At 42.4% G+C, this 21,257-nt stretch overlaps 1 protein-coding gene across 1 annotated transcript in view; it reads right to left on the minus strand.

Moving 5' to 3' along the window:
- The window catches only part of LOC139537233 (ectodysplasin-A-like), a 61,646-nt gene that overhangs the window by 18,495 nt on the left and 21,894 nt on the right, over positions 1-21,257 (minus strand). The window contains exon 2 of the mRNA XM_071338325.1: positions 5,814-5,922. Coding sequence (XP_071194426.1) covers positions 5,814-5,922 — 109 coding nt within the window. The remainder of the gene's footprint in view (positions 1-5,813; positions 5,923-21,257) is intronic.

A 21,257-nucleotide genomic window follows, 5' to 3' on the forward strand; every position in this document is an offset into this window, starting at 1 on the left:
ATGATGGTGTTGGAGTCGTGCCTTACCGTGCAGTCATGAGTGAACAGGGAGTACAGGAGGGGACTGAGCACGAACCCCTGAGGGGCCCCTGTGTTGAGGATCAGTGTGGCGGATGTGTTGTTACCTACCCTTACCACCTGGGGGCAGACCGTCAGGAAGTCCAGGATCCAGTTGCAGAGGGAGGTGTTTAGTCCCAGGGTCCTTAGTTTATTGATGAGCTTTGAGGGCGCTATGGTGTTGAACGCTGAGCTTTAGTCAATGAATAGCATTCTCACATAGGTGTTCCTTCCGTCCAGGTGGGGAAGGGCAGTGTGGAGTGCAATAGAGATTGCATCATCTTTGGATGATTCCATGTGTCCTATCTGTGCTTAGAGTTCAAAACAGTTAACCTAAGCTAGCAGTCTTATTGAAACATGTTCTCAGAATGTTTTTTAATTACCTTACCTTCTCAGAAAGTTAATACAACCTCCCAGGAAAACATTCAGGGAACCATAGTAAAATGTTCTCAGAACCTCCCTGCAAACTAAAAATGTATGTTCCCAGAACAGGCAAAATTTTCAGATCCGTTTTCAGAACATTTAAAAAACATTTAGTCTTACCGGTCAGGAAACTTATGGCTTCGTTCCCAGAACTAATGGGCAACCAAAAACGTATGTTTCCACAACTTTCAAGGAAGCAAATGTGCTAGCTGGGATGTGTCAAAAAAACACATTGGGATACACTCAATTCTAGTTACATACCAGTCTCTCACTCAATTCCTCTGTGTTATTAGTGAATTGAAATCTAGCAGCAAGAGAACAGAAACCAGATATTATGGTGATCAAATGGATCAAAAAGAGAACATTAAGGGAGTCACTGCGTGAAAACACTCAACATGTCAAACACTCTGGGTTGGGAGTATTCATGCTTGCTCAACATAGCTACTACTCCAAAATAGCCCAATGTTGGGAAAAGATTTTAGCTTTCTGTTTCTTTTGTAAGTACAAACCGTACACATTGCAACACGTCTTTCCACAAAAAAATCGAATTAAAGGCACAAAGTAAACCTTGGCATTGCACAAAAATCGCTCTGACTGCCAAGAAGCCCTCACCAGTTGTCCAAATGGAATAGGATCTGCTTTGTGTAATTTCATACTGCATGGATCCTGCACAGTGCAGCTCTAACCTCCGAGCTCAGACTGTGATTCATGGCATGGTCTTTCTTCATTTTAATCAAAATGAAAGAAGGACAGACCTGTCAGAAAGCAGGTGGGGGAAATTGTTAACATTCATTCCTTAGGCCTGAGATTGTTGATCTTTGCTTTAAAGCTCAGTCTTAATTGAATATGTTTATAATGTAGAGCTAAACTCACATATCCAGGTAGCCTCAAAGTTAGAGTGTTGGGCCAGTAACCGCAAGGTTGCTGGTTCAAATACTGGACAAGGTAAAAAATAATCTATCATTGTAACCTTAAGCATAGTCCTTAATCCTAATTGCTCCAGGGGTGCTGTACAACTGTGACCTCACTCCCTGCAGGTGTCTCAGGGGGAGTTGGGATATGCAAAAAAACTACATTCTATTACATACAACTATAAGCACCCCCCAAATTCTTATTATATCTATTAATTAATAAATCTATACTCAGCTTGTTCGATAACATCGTCTGTCTTGTTGCCTAATTTGGAAAGACCTTTTGACCGGGGCTGCTTGATCCGTTAAAGTAATGTCCAAGAAATGTAATGGATATTAAGTTGAAATCAAATGATCTTTAAATGGCTGTTATTGAAGACAATGAGTCAGCCAATGGCCACATCTTAAAATTAGCTCTGCTCTCCCCTGCTCCATGCGAAGGGGAAAAACAGCATTATCTAATGTAGTGAGTTGGTGCTCCCAGTCCTGTCAAAGGCCTTGTCATGTAATGCTGTCAGAGTACATGGGTGCCCCGGGGAACCTAATACAAGCAGAGAGGGGAGGGGGAGAACAAGGAGATGAGCCAATGGGTCAATCTGTCATCTCTCTGGCTAATTTTATTTAAAAAGAGTGAAGTTAGCCAGCAGCTTCATTATTGCAATTTGGACAGGTCTCACAGTAGGAGGGCTGATCGGTTGCGGGCCATTACACAGCAGTGTTTCAAATGACACTGGGAGACCGAAGATTACATTAAGCTGCTTTATTGTATTTTCAGCCTGCCTCAGGCAAGTAATTGACCTTGGTGGATTTGTGAGGTACAGTGCCTTCAGAAAGTATATACACCCCTTGACTTTTTCCACATTTTGTTTTGTTACAGCCTGAATTTAAAATGGATTTAGTGCGTTGAGATTTTTTGTCACTGGCCTACAGATAATACCCCATAATGTTAAAGTGGAATTATGATTTTTGATGAATAGAATTCATAAAAAATGAAAAGCTGAAATGTCTTGAGTCAATAAGTATTCAACCCCTTTGTTATGGTGACTCACTTTGTGTGCAATAATAGTGTTTAACATGATTTTTGAATGACTACCTGTACCCCACACATCTCTGTACCCCAAACATATAGTTATCTGTAAGGTCCCTCAGTCAAGCAGTGAATTTCAAACACAGATTCAACCACAAAGACCAAAGAAAAGAAAGGCACCTATTGGTACAGTAGATGGGTAAAAAAAATACATTGAATATCCCTTTGAGCATAGTGAAGTTATTAATTACACTTTGGATGGTGTATCAATACACCCAGTCACTTCAAAGATACAGATGTCCTACCTAACTCAGTTACTGGAGAGGAAGGAAATTGCTCAGGGATTTTTCCATAAGGCCAATAGTGACTTTAAAAATAGTTTAATGGCTGTGATAGGAGAAAAATGAGGATGGATCAACAACATTGCATTTACTCCACAATACTAACCTAATTGACAGAGTGAAAAGAAGAAAGCCTGTACAGAATACAAATATTCCAAAACATGCATTCTGTTTGCAATAAGACATTCAAGTAAAACTGCAAAAATTGGCAAAAAAATGACCTTTCCGTTCGGAATACAAAGTGTTATGTTTGGGGCAAATCCAATACAACACATTAAAAAAGAAATGGAATGGAGCTAAGACCGGCAATATCCTAGAGGAAAACCTGTTTCAGTCTACTTTCCACCAGACACTGGGAGATGAATTCAGCTTTCAGCAGGACAATAACCTAAGACACAAGGCCAAATCAACACTGGAGTTGCTTACCAAGAAGGCAGTGAATGTTCCTGAGTGACTGAGTTACAGTCTTGACTTAAATTGCTTTGAAAATCTATGGCAAAACCTGAAAATGGTTGTCTAGCAATGATCAAAGACCAATTTGATAGAGCTTGAAGAATTTAGAAAAAGATTATGGACAAATGTTGCACAATCCAGGTGTGGAAAGCTCTTAAGAGACTTACCCAGAAAGAGTCACGGCTGTAATCGCTGCCAAAGGTGCTTCTAACATGTATTGACTCAGGGGTGTGAATGTAAATGAGATATTTCTGTATTTCATTTTCAATACATTTGCAAAAATTTCTAAAAACAGGTTTTCACTTTGTCATTATGGGGTATTGCGTGTAGATGGGTGAGAAATAAAATCTATTGAATCCATTTTGAATTCAGGGTGTAAGACAACAAAATGTGGAATAAGTCAAGGGGTATGAATACTTTCTGAAGGAAAAGTACAATATATTCTCCACACATGAAATACTGTATGTGCAGAGGACCAAACCAAGTTGGCAGTTATATTAGAGGTGTACTGTGATGAACCACATACAGCCGTGATATATAACAGTATAACTATGAGAGAGGACTTTGCGACAAAACAGACAATTATTTGACGTAATAGGCCTCTGATTTAGTAACACTGCAGTCTCGGCCCTCAGATCTGTCTGTGTTTAAAGATATCCCCTATAAAACTGACAACTCCACTTTGCAGTGAGACAGAGAGAAGGCATATCCAGGGCATAAAACGGACATATTCTGAAGACTAACGGAATGTCTACATATGTTATTCTGACAGTCGTCATGCTGAGTGTTTCAGTTTACATTATGGTACACAGAGCATACAAGGACTCCAGGCTCATGACTCACTCTCACAATCCATTTCCAATGCAACCACAAACTGTACACTCCAGAAAGAATGAATAAACACCTTGGAATAAAAAATGGATGTTAGCCTTGATGACATTTGACTGTGAAGTGAAGACAGATGGGCTTTGCGGTGTGAATACATCTCTGTGATTAAATTCAGTGACACATGTAGGTGATGATAATGAGTAGGAACGACAGGTGAACATGAAGCTTTTCCTTTCAACAGCAGCAGCCATCTGTGTAGGGGCATGTATCCCAGCGATCCCACTTCTACCTGTTACAGCGGTGACCCCGCACTCTTTGTGCAGGTGAAAAATCACAAACATTCTGTGCTTGTAATGATCAATGCCACCCTCAATACATTGCTTAAGCTCCACATGAAGAAAACACAGAAGGGGTTGGGTTCCCTCCCTTCTTCCTGCTTTGTCTCTTAAACCAAAGGTGATAGAGACCAAAACAGATCAGGTGTCACAGAAGGTTTGCTCACCGCACGAGCATCTCGTCTGGTTTTGATGTAGGCGGAAGTGCCCTAAGCCTGAGCCGTGTGATCATACATGGATAGTCTGGTGTCATTTCAGTCCAGTGAAAATATAAATTTTTTAAAAAACATTTTGCAGACGCTCTTATCCAGAGCAACTTGCTCAAGGGCACATCAACAGATTTTTCAAATAGTCAGCTCAGGGATTGAAACCAGTTACCTTTCAGTTACAGGTCCAACGCTCTTAACCGCTAGGCTACCTACCTACCTGCCCCTGCTATGAAAATAGCAAAAAATATTTCTGACATACCTCCAGAACTATTGCGCTTAGATTAGATTTACCATTGCGTTAAGTTTGTTAAAATAGAGCCCCGAATATCCTATTCCCTAAATGTGCTTGGTGACAGACACATCATTAGTGTCCATAAGGGGAGATCTTCAGCATTAAGCCAAAAGAGCAGCTCTCCATCTGGGATCACAGCACCATTTCATCCCTATAGTATCTCTCCACTGAAAACACAACATTGGAACTGCACCACATTTACATGTAAATAATTCCTCAGAGCAGAAAGGGGCGGCTTTCAAAACACATGTAAATCATCTCCTCAGCCTTGCCTTACTGGAGGTAATCAGAGGAAAGGAACATTGCCTCACTAGCCAAACCTGATCCTGGCAGGATCTTTCCAACCTTAATGTGTGTGAAGCTAAGGTATGTAGACTCACTTCAACTGATATCTAAGCAGCAGTAGCCCACAATGGAATGAGGAATGAGAGAGAGAGCGAGTGAGTGAGAGAGAGAGAGGGAGAAGAGAGACTAAAACCCTCTCTAATGACAGAGTGCCCAAACTAATTACTGCATTGTAAATGTACACATGCAATGCATCTCAGGCTTTGAATTGAACACCACATCAAAAAACCCAGTGCTCACCCCTGTCAAACCAAGAAACCAGGAGAATGGCCGCAAAAATAATTACTTAAGGTCTGGTTTCATACCAACAGCATAAAAGTGGGGAACAACATTTCCCTCCCAAAGTGCACAGATCCAGCCTCTGTAAACAAAACATCGCTGGCGTTACAAGAAATACCACCCCGACCATGAACCTTGCAGCATACAGGGTTCAGGCCTGCTCTGTCCCTGCTGTCTTGATTACATGAGACTTTTCCCTGGAGGAAAAACTTTGATGTATACCCATCCGTCCAGCCATCAAATTAATTAGAACATTAAAGTTTAAGGCATTCTCTGAATGTAATGAAATCATTGCTCTGAAAAAGAATCCATACCTGAATCAAGTCGTTTATTCTGCTGGCTCCTTTTGGTGCGATGGACGGCATTTTCTCTGTCTTCTGTGAGGTGAGAGTTTTCCTCACTGTTCCCCAGAGGCAATCTATTCTGTTGGTCAGTGAGGGATACAAAAAAAAGAGCTGTAAAATTGAAATAGAACTGTAGTTTGCAATGGAGCCTTTATAATTTCAAGCCTCTGTAGGACCTCTTAACTTGCCAGTCATGAGAACTTGCATAAGATATACGAAGTGTGTTCATATTATCTCATACCATTTATGGAAATCAGGGGCAATGTATGGAAAAGGAGAAAAACTTTATGTTTTTTCAACTGATATTTCATATCCAGACTGGAACCCTGCTGGGATGGATTAGATTTGTGTCTGTATTTTGGCTTTTGTTGACACAGGATGGAATTACTTGGCTTTGTTCACTTTGAGTATTTATGAGACCTGCACTTGTGGAACATAAATTAGACCAAACTGCAACGCGATCAGCAGAGTTCCTCTCTACAGATACTAAGAAGAGGGGATAGGGAATAGGGGAGAGGGAATAGGGGAGAGGGAATAGGGGATAGGGAATAGGGGAGAGGGAGAAAGGTTAACGTTTTAGTCGCATGCCCAACTCCAGGGGAAACAACGTGAAAACATGATTCCATTGATGGAAAGCATCAGGCTTATGTGAATGGTACAAGATGCAGAAAACCAAACCCAGGCAGAGTCTCTATCTGATGGATAGTAGGAGCAGGCCGCTCGTTTCCATGGTTCCTACTTGATAGTGTGGTATTGATTACTCATTGAAAATAGCACATTTTATGACAATAGAAAGCAGTAGCCATCAATTTCAAAAGTCCACCAATGACCTTAAGACAGGCAAAGAAACATTACTTTTGACTGGGTTTGAACATGGGTCATCTGCGTGCCACAAGAATGTGTTAGCCCGCTGAGATAATGCCTGGGCAAACAGTTATAGGGGAGTTCTGCCTCCAAAATATTAGAGGGCACTATAGTTCACTTTTCACTAGTTCAGTCTTCCATAAACGTGTCTTCAAACTACTGTTTAAAAAGTCCTACATAAAAGAGTAATGCTGATAAAGGCAATACCGTACCTGTAAAATGATGTGAAAATTGGCCAGAGAGACTAGGGCTTGCCAAACGTGAACAATAAGAATGACCTCACATCACTCCCAGCCAATGGTTTCATTTTATGGCCCCTCTGCATTCCTTTGGGGTGATTGTCCACTTCCACCAACTATCATTATACTCTCCAGAGGTGAGTCTCATGTGCTGGTACATGCGTGTCAACGTTTATAGAGTTCAGCTCTATATGGATACTGCACTGATATCAGGGTACTTACAACCTACATTAGAGACTGTACAGTACTCTAAAGCATTGGCTTTAAGGACAGGAATATTACATGAGAACAGTAACCAATGGACTACATTCCATTAACATACAGTATGTACTCCAAATAAAATGTAATATCAATGGCTTTATTTAGCAGGTATGTTCTGTAGCTGAGTGATACCAACAACAGGCAGGCTTCTATGGATGCTCTGCTCGTTGCATGCCGGCTTAAAAAATGCTGGAGTTTGTGCTTAACTCTGCACCTGGCCGACATTAAAACCGGGCAGGACAATAAAGGGTGAAAGCAGTGCTGGGAGTTTATTTTGTTTATCAGCGGGGCCTTTGATATCCCAGCCAGCCCGTAAAGGGAGAGGATGGCCAAAACTTCAGCTAACCTGACAGGCACTCATTACAGTCTGTAGAGCCTGAGACAAGACCTCTGAACCTCAGCTTTGTGTCAACATGACTCTCACCAAGTACTTTTCCATATGCTGCTGCCCACCTTTATGATAGAAATTCAACACTGAGTGTACAAAACATTAAGAACACCGTCCTAATATTTTGTCCTCAAAACAGCCTAAATTCGTTGAGGCGTGGACTCTACAAGGTGTCGAAAGCATTCCACAGGGATGCTGGCTAATGTTGACTTCAATGCTTCCCACAGTTGTGTCAAGTTGGCTGGATGTCCTTTGGGTGGTGGACCATTCTTGATACACACAGGAAACTGTTGAGCGTGAAAAACCCAGCAGCGTTGCAGTTCTTGACACACACAAAGCAGTGCGCCTGGCACCTACTACCATACCCCGTTCAAAGGCACTTAAATGTTTTGTCTTGTCCATTCACGCTCTGAATTGCACACATACACAATCCATGTCTCAATTGTCTCAAGGCTTAACATCCTTATTTCAATTGTCTCCTCCCCTTCATCTACACTGATTGAATTGGATTTAACAGGTGACATGAATAACGGATCATAGCTTCCACCTGGAATCACCTGGTCAGTCTATATCATGTACACTCAGTGTATATACATAATAACATTTTATAAAAATGAAGTGCCTTACAACACCCACTACAGATGATGTGGGTGAGTTTGAGTCATTAATTGTCCTTGCACAACTAGAATTCCAGCTAAAAGTCAATCTAACAAGTGGCTTCCATCCAATGATTACAGAGGATATCCTCAGTCCAAGCTAAATTATAAGTATGGGATGACAGGAACTATGATGTAATGTTATATGATTCCCCCAACAGACGATCACTACATCCTGCCATTCACTGAGCTTTATCTTCATATCAATCAAACATATATGCACATCTGAAACAAGATATCAGCAAACACAGCCAGTAGCGAGAAAAAACACAATGTTGTTGGACAAGATTATTAATGAAAAGTCATTTGAGGTCTTAAAACGATCACACAAGCAGCGGTCCTTAAACGTATTGGGTTGCACACTTACTGGTTTAAGAATTAAGGTCTCAACATTTGACAGGAGTACATGCTCTCTGAGCAGATATTGTCTTTCAGTGGGATGGGTAAAACCAACAATCTGCTGTTAGGTAAACTGTGTTCATTATATTCTACAGCAGTTGTCATATTCAGGTTGCATAAAGACATGTGAAAACGAAACATGTGATGCCCAAGGCACGAATATTACAAATATGTACTTAGAGTTCTATTATGAAATCCCCCCCCAGGAGAAACTAGGCAAAACAAACTGTTCTCAGTGACACACAATCTACTGTCTTGTTTCAAATCCTTTTACAATACAATCTATTTTATAGTACATACTCCAATATAAGCCTCTACTTTGATGCTACCTTGTAGTATGTGAAGTGTGCACACAAGTTGGAAAAGGATCAAATGAGGGAACAACTGCAGCTTGGAGGTAGTGATTCATTAGACAAGTGCAAAATAAGATCATAGGCCTACAGAATGAGGTGTGGGGGAGAGACTGTGTAAAGCAACAGGGGAACAGGGGAACAGAGGCATCCCTATTCCCACTATGAGATATGAAGGAGAGTCTGAGGAGCGGGATGGCAAAAGAGAATTCTACCTTTCAATTCACATTACATCCTTGCCTTACTTTTTGTTGTGGCTGGCAATGCCACATTCTTGGTCCGCAGCTCAAATTGAATGTAAATAGCACAGTAGCTGCTAGCCAGTTAGCACAAACTATTAAACAATGTCCAAAACATATTACACTATTGAATAATACAATAACATTACACTCTTGAATAATGCAACAATTCACAAGCATGTGCAGACATTTAAAGGGTTTATTTTCTCGTCTGTAGGCTACACTCGTTACATTTTAACTTCAAAACAAAATCACAGAGTTGCTAACAGCATGTCTTCATCATGTAACTTTAGCCGATTAACCCCCTCATACGAATATTACAGTAGGCCTACCTTACAACATTACAACAAACCAGACGTCATTTTCATCAATATCATTACATGTGGTATAAGCATATTGTGGCTGGAAATGTGAGTATAAGTTAATTCACTGCAGATTTGTGAAGAGCAGTTTGATATAGAAGCCCATACCCACCACCCAAAAATATTTGTCAACATGAACAATTAGTCTGTGCTTCAGTCTGATCAACTGTAATCTACTGATAACAACCACAGCTGCAGGTAGCCTAGAGAAGCCTATGCACTCTGATCCCATCTGGACCCGGCAAGGGGAAACGTAACGTCATGTTTTTATAGCCTAAGCTATGTATTTATAGCCTAAAATAGGCCCATTTGTGTTCTGAGAAAATGTGAATGTGATTAAATGTGGTTTATATTCACACTTCGTTCGGGTGGCTTGGCTACCGAGACCTTTTTAATCCAGAATTATTGACTGGAATGAATCAATCAACACAATAGTGATAACATACTCTGAGTATATTTTTATATACAGATTCAAAGGCCTACAAGATGCAACTCTGCATACAGCGAACTCAGCCTTGTTAGTTTTATTGTCTAATAGCAATTGTTGTCTCTTTGTCTGTGTAAATGGTTGTAATGTTTTCATTCTCCCTAGGGCCAGGAGTTTTTCCACTAGTAAAAAACAACAACATACTGTATGTCCTTATTAGAAAAATTATCTGGTCCTATCATAGCCCATATAGAACCGTTTAAAAAAAAAACAGTGATGTATTACTATGTCATACGCTACAACTAGGGTCCGGAATTGGTTAGGTTAGCCAGATCAGGAAAAACTCTGGGACCCAGGAAAACACCACACAATGTTACAAATGAAAAAATATATCCTATTTGTATGATGGGCTTCCGTAGTTTTACGTGGCTCAGTGCGACAATTTCAGAATGTAGCAGGCTGATACTGCAGTTTCAGCTAAAAACAACAAAACAAGTCTCAAATATGAGGAAAATGTCTATACATTTCAACATTGCTCTGCTATTACCATTTATACAGTAGGAGTGTTGGCTCAACAAGACACTTCTGTTTACACTGCCCTGCTTCAAGGGGGCAACTGTCGGGCTAGTGTCGTGTTCTACCTCCAGAGGTAGAGGTCGAGACGTAGCAAGTACACAAGTTTGTATATGTATTTTTACGCAAAGTTTAGTAAGTGTAAAGAGGCTCAAAGTAAATCAGAGAGAGAGAGAGAGAGAGAGAGAGAGAGAGAGAGAGAGAGAGAGAGAGAGAGAGAGAGAGAGAGAGAGAGAGAGAGAGAGAGAGAGAGAGAGAGAGAGAGAGAGAGAGAGAGAGAGAGAGAGAGAGAGAGAGAGAGAGAGAGAGAGAGAGAGAGAGAGAGAGAGAGAGAGAGAGAGAGAGAGAGAGAGAGAGAGAGAGAGAGAGAGAGAGAGAGAGAGAGAGAGAGAGAGAGAGAGAGAGAGAGAGAGAGAGAGAGAGAGAGAGAGAGAGAGAGAGTAGAGAGACATATCCAATATTAGAATAACCCAGTGTGGTCTGGGGCGGTGTGGGAAGTATCACCACCACCAGAATAGATGCTGACCTGCCAAATGCTAACCTAATGCGCCGGTTCTCTGAAAGGCTGGTGAGACGCATTGTCTAGACTATGCAACATGAGTCTGCCGTGAGACATGGAGCATTTCTATACAGGTGGCGTTTCCAGGTGCGTTTTAAATTGCACCTTTTATACTGATGGCGGACATTGCCATCTCATTCATCGCGCTGTAATAGGGGAGATCAGAGTACATACCTCTCTTTCTTCTTTTTTTTGGACCACATTTGTATTTTGGGGGGGGGGGGTTACAGGTACACTAACCATTTCAATGTATATGTTTAGAAAACATCTTCCCATAGGCTGCCACTCAAAATAAAAATAACAGTAAGAAATACATACAGGGGTTTAAGTAATACTACATTCAGTATAAACAGAAATAATACATACAGGGGTTTAAGTAATACTACATTCAGTATAAACAGTAATAATACATACAGGGGTTTAAGTAATACTACATTCAGTATAAACAGTAATAATACATACAGGGGTTTAAGTAATAATACATTCAGTATAAACAGAAATAATACATACAGGGGTTTAAGTAATACTACATTCAGTATAAACAGAAATAATACATACAGGAGTTTAAGTAATAATACATTCAGTATAAACAGAAATAATACATACAGGGGTTTAAGTAATAATACATTCAGTATAAACAGTAATAATACATACAGGGTGTAATATTCATATGTGTAAACATACTGAATTATAATTGGATGCATTTTACCACCGTATCATACTGTGCTATGATTGGTTAAGACCACTCAGATGGTTAGGTCATGGTCAGATGATCATGGTTGGAGATACGTGAACATGCAAGTTATAGCTAGCTAATAAAGAGCTACGTTAAGAAATATCCTGTAGTACTGCATTTTATTATTTTGTACAAAGCGTGCAAAACAAGACACAGGGGTTTAAGTAATAATACATTCAGTATAAACAGTAATAATACATACAGGGGTTTAAGTAATAATACATTCAGTATAAACAGAAATAATACATACAGGGGTTTTTCAACCACTCCACAAATTTCTTGTTAACAAACTATAGCTTTGGTAAGTCGGTTAGGACATCTACTTTGTGCATGACACAAGTAATTTTTCCAACAATTGTTTACAGACAGATTATTTCACTTATAATTCACTGTATCACAATTCCAGTGGGTCAGAAGTTTACATACACTAAGTTGACTGTGCCTTTAAACAGCTTGGAAAATTCCAAAAAATGATGTCATGGCTTTAGAAGCTTCTGATAGGCTAAATGACATAATTTGAGTCAATTGGAGGTGTACCTGTGGATGTATTTCAAGGCCTACCTTCAAACTCAGTGCCTCTTTGCTTGACATCATGTGGAAATCAAAAGAAATCAGCCAAGACCTCAGAAAAAAAATTGTAGACCTCCACAAGTCTGGTTCATCCTTGGGAGCAATTTCCAAATGCCTGAAGGTACCGCAATCATCTGTACAGACAATAGCACGCAAGTGTGAACACAATGGGACCACGCAGCCGTCATACCGCTCAGGAAGGAGATGCATTCTGTCTCCTAGACATGAACGTACTTTAGTGCGAAAAGTGCAAATCTATCCCAGAACAACAGCAAAGGACCTTGTGAAGATGCTGGAGGAAACAGGTACAAAATGATCGATATCCACAGTAAAACGAGTCCTATTTCGACATAACCTGAAAGGCCGCTCAGCAAGGAAGAGGCCACTGCTCCAAAACAGCCATAAAAAAAGCCAGACTACGGTGTGCAACTGCACACGGGGACAAAGATCGCACTTTTTGGAGAAATGTCCTCTGGTCTGACGAAAGAAAAATAGAACTGTTTGGTCATAATGACCATCGGTATGTTTGGAGGAAAAAGGGGGAGGCTTGCAAGCCAAAGAACACCATTCTAACCGTGAAGCACAGGGGTGGCAGCATCATGTTGTGGGGGTGCTTTGCTGCAGGAGGGACTGGTGCACTTCACAAAACAGATGGCATCATGAGGCAGGAAAATTATGATATATTGAAACAACATCTCAAGACATCAGTCAGGAAGTTAAAGCTTGGTCGCAAATGGGTCTTCCAAATGGACAATGACCCCAAGTATACTTCCGAAGTTGTGGCAAAATGGCTAAGGACAACAAAGTCAAGGTATTGGAGTGGCCATCACAAAGCCCTGACCTCAAACCCATAGAACATTTGTGGGCAGAACTGAAAAGCGTGTGCGAGCAAGGAGCCCTACAAACCTGACTCAGTTACACCAGCTCTGTCAGGAGGAATGGGCCAAAATTCACCCAACTTATTGTGGGAAGCTTGTGGAAGGCTACCCGAAACGTTTGACCCAAGTTAAACAATTTAAAGGCAATGCTACCAAATACTAATTGAGTGTATGTAAACTTCTGACCCACTGGGAATGTGATGAAATAAATAAAAGCTGAAATAAATCATTCTCTCTACTATTATTCTGACATTTCACATTCTTAAAATAAAGTGATGATCCTAACTGACCCAAAACAGGGAATTCTTACTAGGATTAAATGTCAGGAATTGTGAAAAACTGAGTTTAAATGTATTTGGCTAAGGTGTATGTAAACATCCAACTTCAATTGTGTATATATATATTTTTTGTTTGTTGTTGTTATATGTACTGTATGTTTTGGCCTTTATGGATTTTTTATTTGTGTGTTGAGCTTTAGCTGAGATTATTCTTTACAGAGTCAAGTATATTTGTCCAGGTCTCAATTGTTCGTTGACTAGCACCATTTCTTCTCACTGTCGATAATTATAATGTTATAACTTCTAATAGTAACTGTATCTACTGGTGAATCGGGAGAGAGTGAGGTGATTGTCATCTAAGAGCCAACATCTTTTTTTTGCGGCAGTGCTGCCTGCCAGCAGTAATCGTCTCTGATTGATTGAGAGATTCAAGGAGCTATTATCGTTAAGTAACATAATAGATGCAAAACATTGACAATTTACATTCAGGCACTATTTAATGAAATTTGTAACTTTGCCCCAGAAGCATTTAACTGCAACGCACTCCCACATCATATGAAGGAATGTGCCTACCTGATTTAGGGGACACAGTGAACAGTTGGGAGTTGGGGCCAATTTCATTGTAAAATGTTTGCTTGTGTTAAATACAGTTAGCGGTGTAAAGTACTTGGAAGTACTACTTAAGTCGTTTTTTGGGGTATCTGTACTTTACTATTTTTCACAACTTTTACTTCACTACGTTCCTTTTTTTATACCCTTTTACCCCCAATTTTGTGGTATCCAATTGGTAGTTACAGTTTTCACTCATCGCTGCAACTTTCGTATGGACTCGGGAGAGGCGAAGGTCGAGAGTAGTGCGTCTTCCGAAACACAACCCAACCAAGCCGCACTGCTTCTTCACACAATGCCCACTTAACCCGGAAGCCAGCCGCACCAATGTGTCGGAGGAAACACCGCAACCTGGCGACTGTGTCGGCCCGCCACAGGAGTCGCTAGTGCGCGATGGGACAAGGACATCCCTGCCGGCCAAAACCTCCCCTAACCTGGACGACACTGCAGCTAACACTGCGATGCAGTGCCGTAGACCACCGCGCCACTCGGGAGGCTACTTCACTACATTCGTAAAGAATATTATGAAGTTTTTACTCCATACATTTTCCCTGACTCCCAAAAGTACTCGTTACATTTTGAATGCTTAGCAGGACAGAAAATTGTCTAATTCACACACTTATCAAGAGAACATCCCTGGTCATCCCTACTGCATCTGATCTGGCGGACTCACTAAACACATGCTGCATATGAAAATTATGTCCGAGTGTTGGAGTGTGCCCCTGGCTATCATAAATAAATAAAAAAACTAGACAATGGTGCTGTCTGGTTTGCTTAATATAAGGAATTTTAAATGATTTATACTTTTACTTTTGATACTTAAGAGTATTTAAAACCAGATACTTCTAGACTTTTACTCAAGTAGGATTTTACTGGGTGACTTTCACTTTTACTTGAGTCATTTTCTATTAAGGTATCTTTACTTTTATGACAATTGGGCGCTTTTTCCACGACTGAATACATTCTGTGAACAAACTTACAATGTACAGTATAAGTTGATGGTTCCGATTACAGGATGCCAAGGTCATATTTTTCCATATTCTGTTCCAGTTAAAGGGTTGTTCAGAACAAATGAGATCTGTGGACCATACTTTCTTTTTTTTTACAGACCTTTGACCCTGTTTCTAGTAGTGCGGCTGGGACTGGGACTGGAAGGATGTACTCAACTGAACTCCAAACAGTCAAGAGACCAGGAAGGTCTCTTAGCATAACAAGGGGTGTTTACCATACTTTGTTTAGCACTTGTTTGCGTATGATGCCTGATACTGGGACAAGCTGAGTAGGCATGTTTCCAATGAGTCACTGCCTGCTATAACCTCGGTTTTGTGTTTGGCAACACGTAGAGTATCAAACAAATGCAGACCTGCTGTGCCTACATTGGCAAGCAAGCATGCATACATAATTTCAGCATAAATCTTTTTTATAACAACTTTAATTAGTCTGATATTCTTCCCTGCACGAACCAGGATTGAAAGAAGTGGTGTACCGCAGTTTCGCGGGTCCCCCACGCAAGGGATTTTTTGGGGAAAACAGCAAATTCCTACAATTCTACACATTTTGCCATGAGCTGAGAGAAAAGGTTGCATTGATTGAAAGACATTGAATGATGCCTGGATCATAAGGTTACAACAAGTCCACATCTGGAGCTTGAGGTCAAGTCAGCATGTCCCCTGTGTGTTGTCCCTAGAGTGGGTCATGCACTTGTGTCTGGGGCTTGATTTAACGGCTCCTCTGTCAGATACGTGTTCTGCTCAGGGGCCAAGCCCAAAAGGGAGCCCACAGCCCAGCCAAACACGCCAACCCCTGAGGGGACCGGAGAGACAGTGGGTAGAAAAACACGAGAGATTTGACTTATTCCTCATCACTGCTGCAAACAGACCACCCAGAGTCTTATTCTTGACGAAGGCTAACACTGTTCTATTCTTTATGTTGGTGTGTGCAGTGTGAAAAATGTATTCCCCCTCTGTCTAAACAGCATGTAACGTTGATGAGGGGTCAGACTGAATGATTATGTGACATTGGAGTGGAAAAGTATGTACATATGGGAATAAAACACATGACTGATTCCAAAATCGTCCTAAATTCAGTCCTGCAGTGACACGTCAAGCATTTTTGGCACAGCGGGTAGTGCTATCACTTTTGGGAATGATTTTGGGGAAGAGGAGCCATGGGAGGAACACTAGAGCCCGGGGATACTGGTCTATTGATTCATATTCTATCTGTTATGCGTGCCATGCTGGTCCACAGATTTCAGTTATCAGATACATGTTGGATAGCAGCTCTACTCATTCATAATACATGGAAACTGAAGACATCTAGATTTTTCAAAAATTACAATATATGTATGCAAGGTTGCTTGTTTGTTATTGCTGGAATAGGATCAAGAAGGATCTCGTTTTCAGCAACGCTGGTGTTTGATCAAATGTTTAGACACCACAAGATGATTGTGATAAGAAGCTTTTGGAGAGGTAGAAGGCCTACTGTATGGTTGGTAGTTTGAGTTAAATGAATGGAAAACATGTTCATCATTTATTACAAAAATGTTTCTTTGGCCAATATGTTTAGCATTGCTTGGAACACTGGGACTGAGAGGTAGAGTGATTACCCTGTATGTGTGGGCATGTTTCACAGTAGCTTCCTCTGCCTTCATATTTATTTTCACTTGTCGTACAAACCCAAGTGTGTCTTCATGAGTAGTGTTTTTATATCATGAAAAATGTAGTTAGTCATTATGTTGTGAACAGCCCATAAAAACACCCGCAATGAATGTGTGGAACATTTCATGACCTTCCGCATGAATGATTCAAAGAATAAACACAACTGCAATTGTTTATACTGCACAGAATCTATTGTATATGTAGAGATCATGGAGATGTTAACGACTGTTGTAAAGAAGGGGAATGAAACATGTCTTGAAGCCCACTGCCTTACATGAACCAGTCTGCAGACACCATTCTCAGAGGCCCATGTTTGAACTGGGCACTGGGTCCATGTAAGGCCAAATGTTTGAGTGTTAACAGCATTCACCCTTGTCCAAGTGCTCTCATGTAAGCCAACTGTCAATCATAGGAAATCATTTCTGGCACACTATTGCTCACGTAATTTCAAACATTTCATAAAACATCAACAATATGACTATGAAACATCAGATTTCAAAGGGGATGAACTTAAATCACTTGACATGTCTAGTAACTACTAGTTAATAGCTAACAGTTATACTACAACCAATATGCGTGGAATCCCTATTGGAAAACTGTATAGCATTTGGCACAGACACAGAGTGGTGTATTGACTCAGTCAAAAAACACTGTGGATGGGCACTATTAAAGATCTCAACTGATTCAAACTTAATTTTAACCCATAACTTTGGAAAAGCGTGTGCAAATGTCTGAGCATCATCAGTTATGTGTAGGGTGGAGTAGGGGGAGTGAGCCATGAAGGGAGGCGCATCAGGGGTTATGTGTAGGGTGGAGTAGGGGGAGTGAGCCATGAAGGGAGGCGCATCAGGGGTTATGTGTAGGGTGGAGTAGGGGGAGTGAGCCATGAAGGGAGGCGCATCAGGGGTTGTGTGTAGGGTGGAGTAGGGGGAGTGAGCCATGAAGGGAGGCGCATCAGGGGTTATGTGTAGGGTGGAGTAGGGGGAGTGAGCCATGAAGGGAGGCGCATCAGGGGTTATGTGTAGGGTGGAGTAGGGGGAGTGAGCCATGAAGGGAGGCGCATCAGGGGTTATGTGTAGGGTGGAGTAGGGGGAGTGAGCCATGAAGGGAGGCGCATCAGGGGTTATGTGTAGGGTGGAGTAGGGGGAGTGAGCCATGAAGGGAGGCGCATCAGGGGTTGTGTGTAGGGTGGAGTAGGGGGAGTGAGCCATGAAGGGAGGCGCATCAGGGGTTGTGTGTAGGGTGGAGTAGGGGGAGTGAGCCATGAAGGGAGGCGCATCAGGGGTTGTGTGTAGGGTGGAGTAGGGGGAGTGAGCCATGAAGGGAGGCGCATCAGGGGTTGTGTGTAGGGTGGAGTAGGGGGAGTGAGCCATGAAGGGAGGCGCATCAGGGGTTGTGTGTAGGGTGGAGTAGGGGGAGTGAGCCATGAAGGGAGGCGCATCAGGGGTTATGTGTAGGGTGGAGTAGGGGGAGTGAGCCATGAAGGGAGGCGCATCAGGGGTTGTGTGTAGGGTGGAGTAGGGGGAGTGAGCCATGAAGGGAGGCGCATCAGGGGTTATGTGTAGGGTGGAGTAGGGGGAGTGAGCCATGAAGGGAGGCGCATCAGGGGTTGTGTGTAGGGTGGAGTAGGGGGAGTGAGCCATGAAGGGAGGCGCATCAGGGGTTGTGTGTAGGGTGGAGTAGGGGGAGTGAGCCATGAAGGGAGACGCATCAGGGGTTGTGTGTAGGGTGGAGTAGGGGGAGTGAGCCATGAAGGGAGGCGCATCAGGGGTTATGTGTAGGGTGGAGTAGGGGGAGTGAGCCATGAAGGGAGGCGCATCAGGGGTTGTGTGTAGGGTGGAGTAGGGGGAGTGAGCCATGAAGGGAGGCGCATCAGGGGTTATGTGTAGGGTGGAGTAGGGGGAGTGAGCCATGAAGGGAGGCGCATCAGGGGTTATGTGTAGGGTGGAGTAGGGGGAGTGAGCCATGAAGGGAGGCGCATCAGGGGTTGTGTGTAGGGTGGAGTAGGGGGAGTGAGCCATGAAGGGAGGCGCATCAGGGGTTGTGTGTAGGGTGGAGTAGGGGGAGTGAGCCATGAAGGGAGGCGCATCAGGGGTTGTGTGTAGGGTGGAGTAGGGGGAGTGAGCCATGAAGGGAGGCGCATCAGGGGTTATGTGTAGGGTGGAGTAGGGGGAGTGAGCCATGAAGGGAGGCGCATCAGGGGTTATGTGTAGGGTGGAGTAGGGGGAGTGAGCCATGAAGGGAGGCGCATCAGGGGTTATGTGTAGGGTGGAGTAGGGGGAGTGAGCCATGAAGGGAGGCGCATCAGGGGTTATGTGTAGGGTGGAGTAGGGGGAGTGAGCCATGAAGGGAGGCGCATCAGGGGTTATGTGTAGGGTGGAGTAGGGGGAGTGAGCCATGAAGGGAGGCGCATCAGGGGTTGTGTGTAGGGTGGAGTAGGGGGAGTGAGCCATGAAGGGAGGCGCATCAGGGGTTGTGTGTAGGGTGGAGTAGGGGGAGTGAGCCATGAAGGGAGGCGCATCAGGGGTTGTGTGTAGGGTGGAGTAGGGGGAGTGAGCCATGAAGGGAGGCGCATCAGGGGTTATGTGTAGGGTGGAGTAGGGGGAGTGAGCCATGAAGGGAGGCGCATCAGGGGTTATGTGTAGGGTGGAGTAGGGGGAGTGAGCCATGAAGGGAGGCACATCAGGGGTTGCACTGAGATGCATTTGTATTCAGAGACTCAATCATCGTAACCATGCTGGCAGTAGCTACAGTACAGTGCCTCAAAAAGGATTCCCCGGCGTGGAGTGTTCTCAGGAAGTTTGTGACTTCCATGGAGAATGGGTGAGTAAGCCCACAGTAAGTGACTGTGGTTGAGGAGAATGACTCTCTTTATATTAATTCCAGGACACAAACCAATTCAACATCTTCTGCTTTTGTGAGTCATTATGTCATTTCAGCACCACAGGCAACCAACCAGATCCACTGAGATGTCAGAAACGGTCATGGTACAGCCCAGACAAGCCTTTCTGATTGTCTCACTATGAAGTCAGAATTAAACTCATGTTACAGGCCTCTGGAGATTGAACAGTTTAAGCACAATGAGAAAGTCCCACATACAGCATATTAGAGCCTTTGTACTTAGGAGTCAACAGACTTCAGTATTCATCACCGCTCTAGCTATCAGTAGGAATGCCATAAGACATATAAAGAACAATAGTGTAGACGGGATGCTCAAGTGGAGTCTACTGTCTACATGAGTAGAGAGCACTGTTCCCCTCTTATACAGTATTGCACAAACTGAATGCAACAACATGTGTTGGGTATTGGGCGCTATATATTGAACATTCTTAAATCAAGTGAAAAGTACTATACAATTCAATTGATTCACCATGTACAGCATCGGCCCAACAAGTCAGACTAACCATAAGACATCAGTGATAAAGCAATGGTAAAAGATATGGGTCACTTATCTTAAAGGGCATTCCCCAGACTACTTTAATCACACATACTGTCAGAATCTTGCATCGCATCAGTGTTATTGTGATTCCTTAGATATGAGTGTGGTCAGACTAACACAGAGACATTGAAAGAAGAACCACAGAAGAGGTTTGGACATTGTTCCCCTTTCCTCCTTCATCCAGATCATGCACTGACTCCAGCCATTTCTAATAGTATGCAGATTCCTGTTCACGCAGCCTGCCAAGTTAAGCAAAGCACGCAACGTTTCTACGCAGCAGCAATAACGATGACACATGGTTCTGTAACTCTGCAGACAGAAAATCCAGGCGACACCGGAGATATATGTGAACAATGATGTTACTAGCCGGTCACCACCCGGTTACTAGCCGTCTACCACCCGGTTACTCAACCCTGCACCTTAGAGGTTGCTGCCCTATATACATTTGAAGTCGGAAGTTTACATACACTTAGGTTGGAGTCATTAAAACTCATTTTTCAACCACTCCACAAAAGGGTTCCAATTCCTTGTTAACAAACTATAGTTTTGGCAAGTCGGTTAGGACATCTACTTTGTGCATGACACAAGTAATTTTTCCAACAATTGTTTACAGACAGATTACTTCATTTATAATTCACTGTATCACAACTCCAGTGGGTCAAAGGTTTACATACACTAAGTTGACTGTGCCTTTAAACAGCTTGGAAAATTCCAGAAAATAATGTCATGGCTTTAGAAGCTTCTGATAGGCTAATTGACATCATTTGAGTCAATTGGAGGTATACCTGTGGATGTATTTCAAGGCCTACCTTCAAACTCAGTGCCTCTTTGCTTGACATCATGGGAAAATCAAAAGAAATCAGCCAAGACCTCCCCCCAAAAATTGTAGACCTCCACAAGTCTGGTTGATCCTTGGGAGCAATTTCCAAA

This window comes from Salvelinus alpinus, chromosome 13 (genome assembly GCF_045679555.1).
Source record: "Salvelinus alpinus chromosome 13, SLU_Salpinus.1, whole genome shotgun sequence".
NCBI classification, from domain to species: Eukaryota; Metazoa; Chordata; class Actinopteri; order Salmoniformes; family Salmonidae; genus Salvelinus; species Salvelinus alpinus.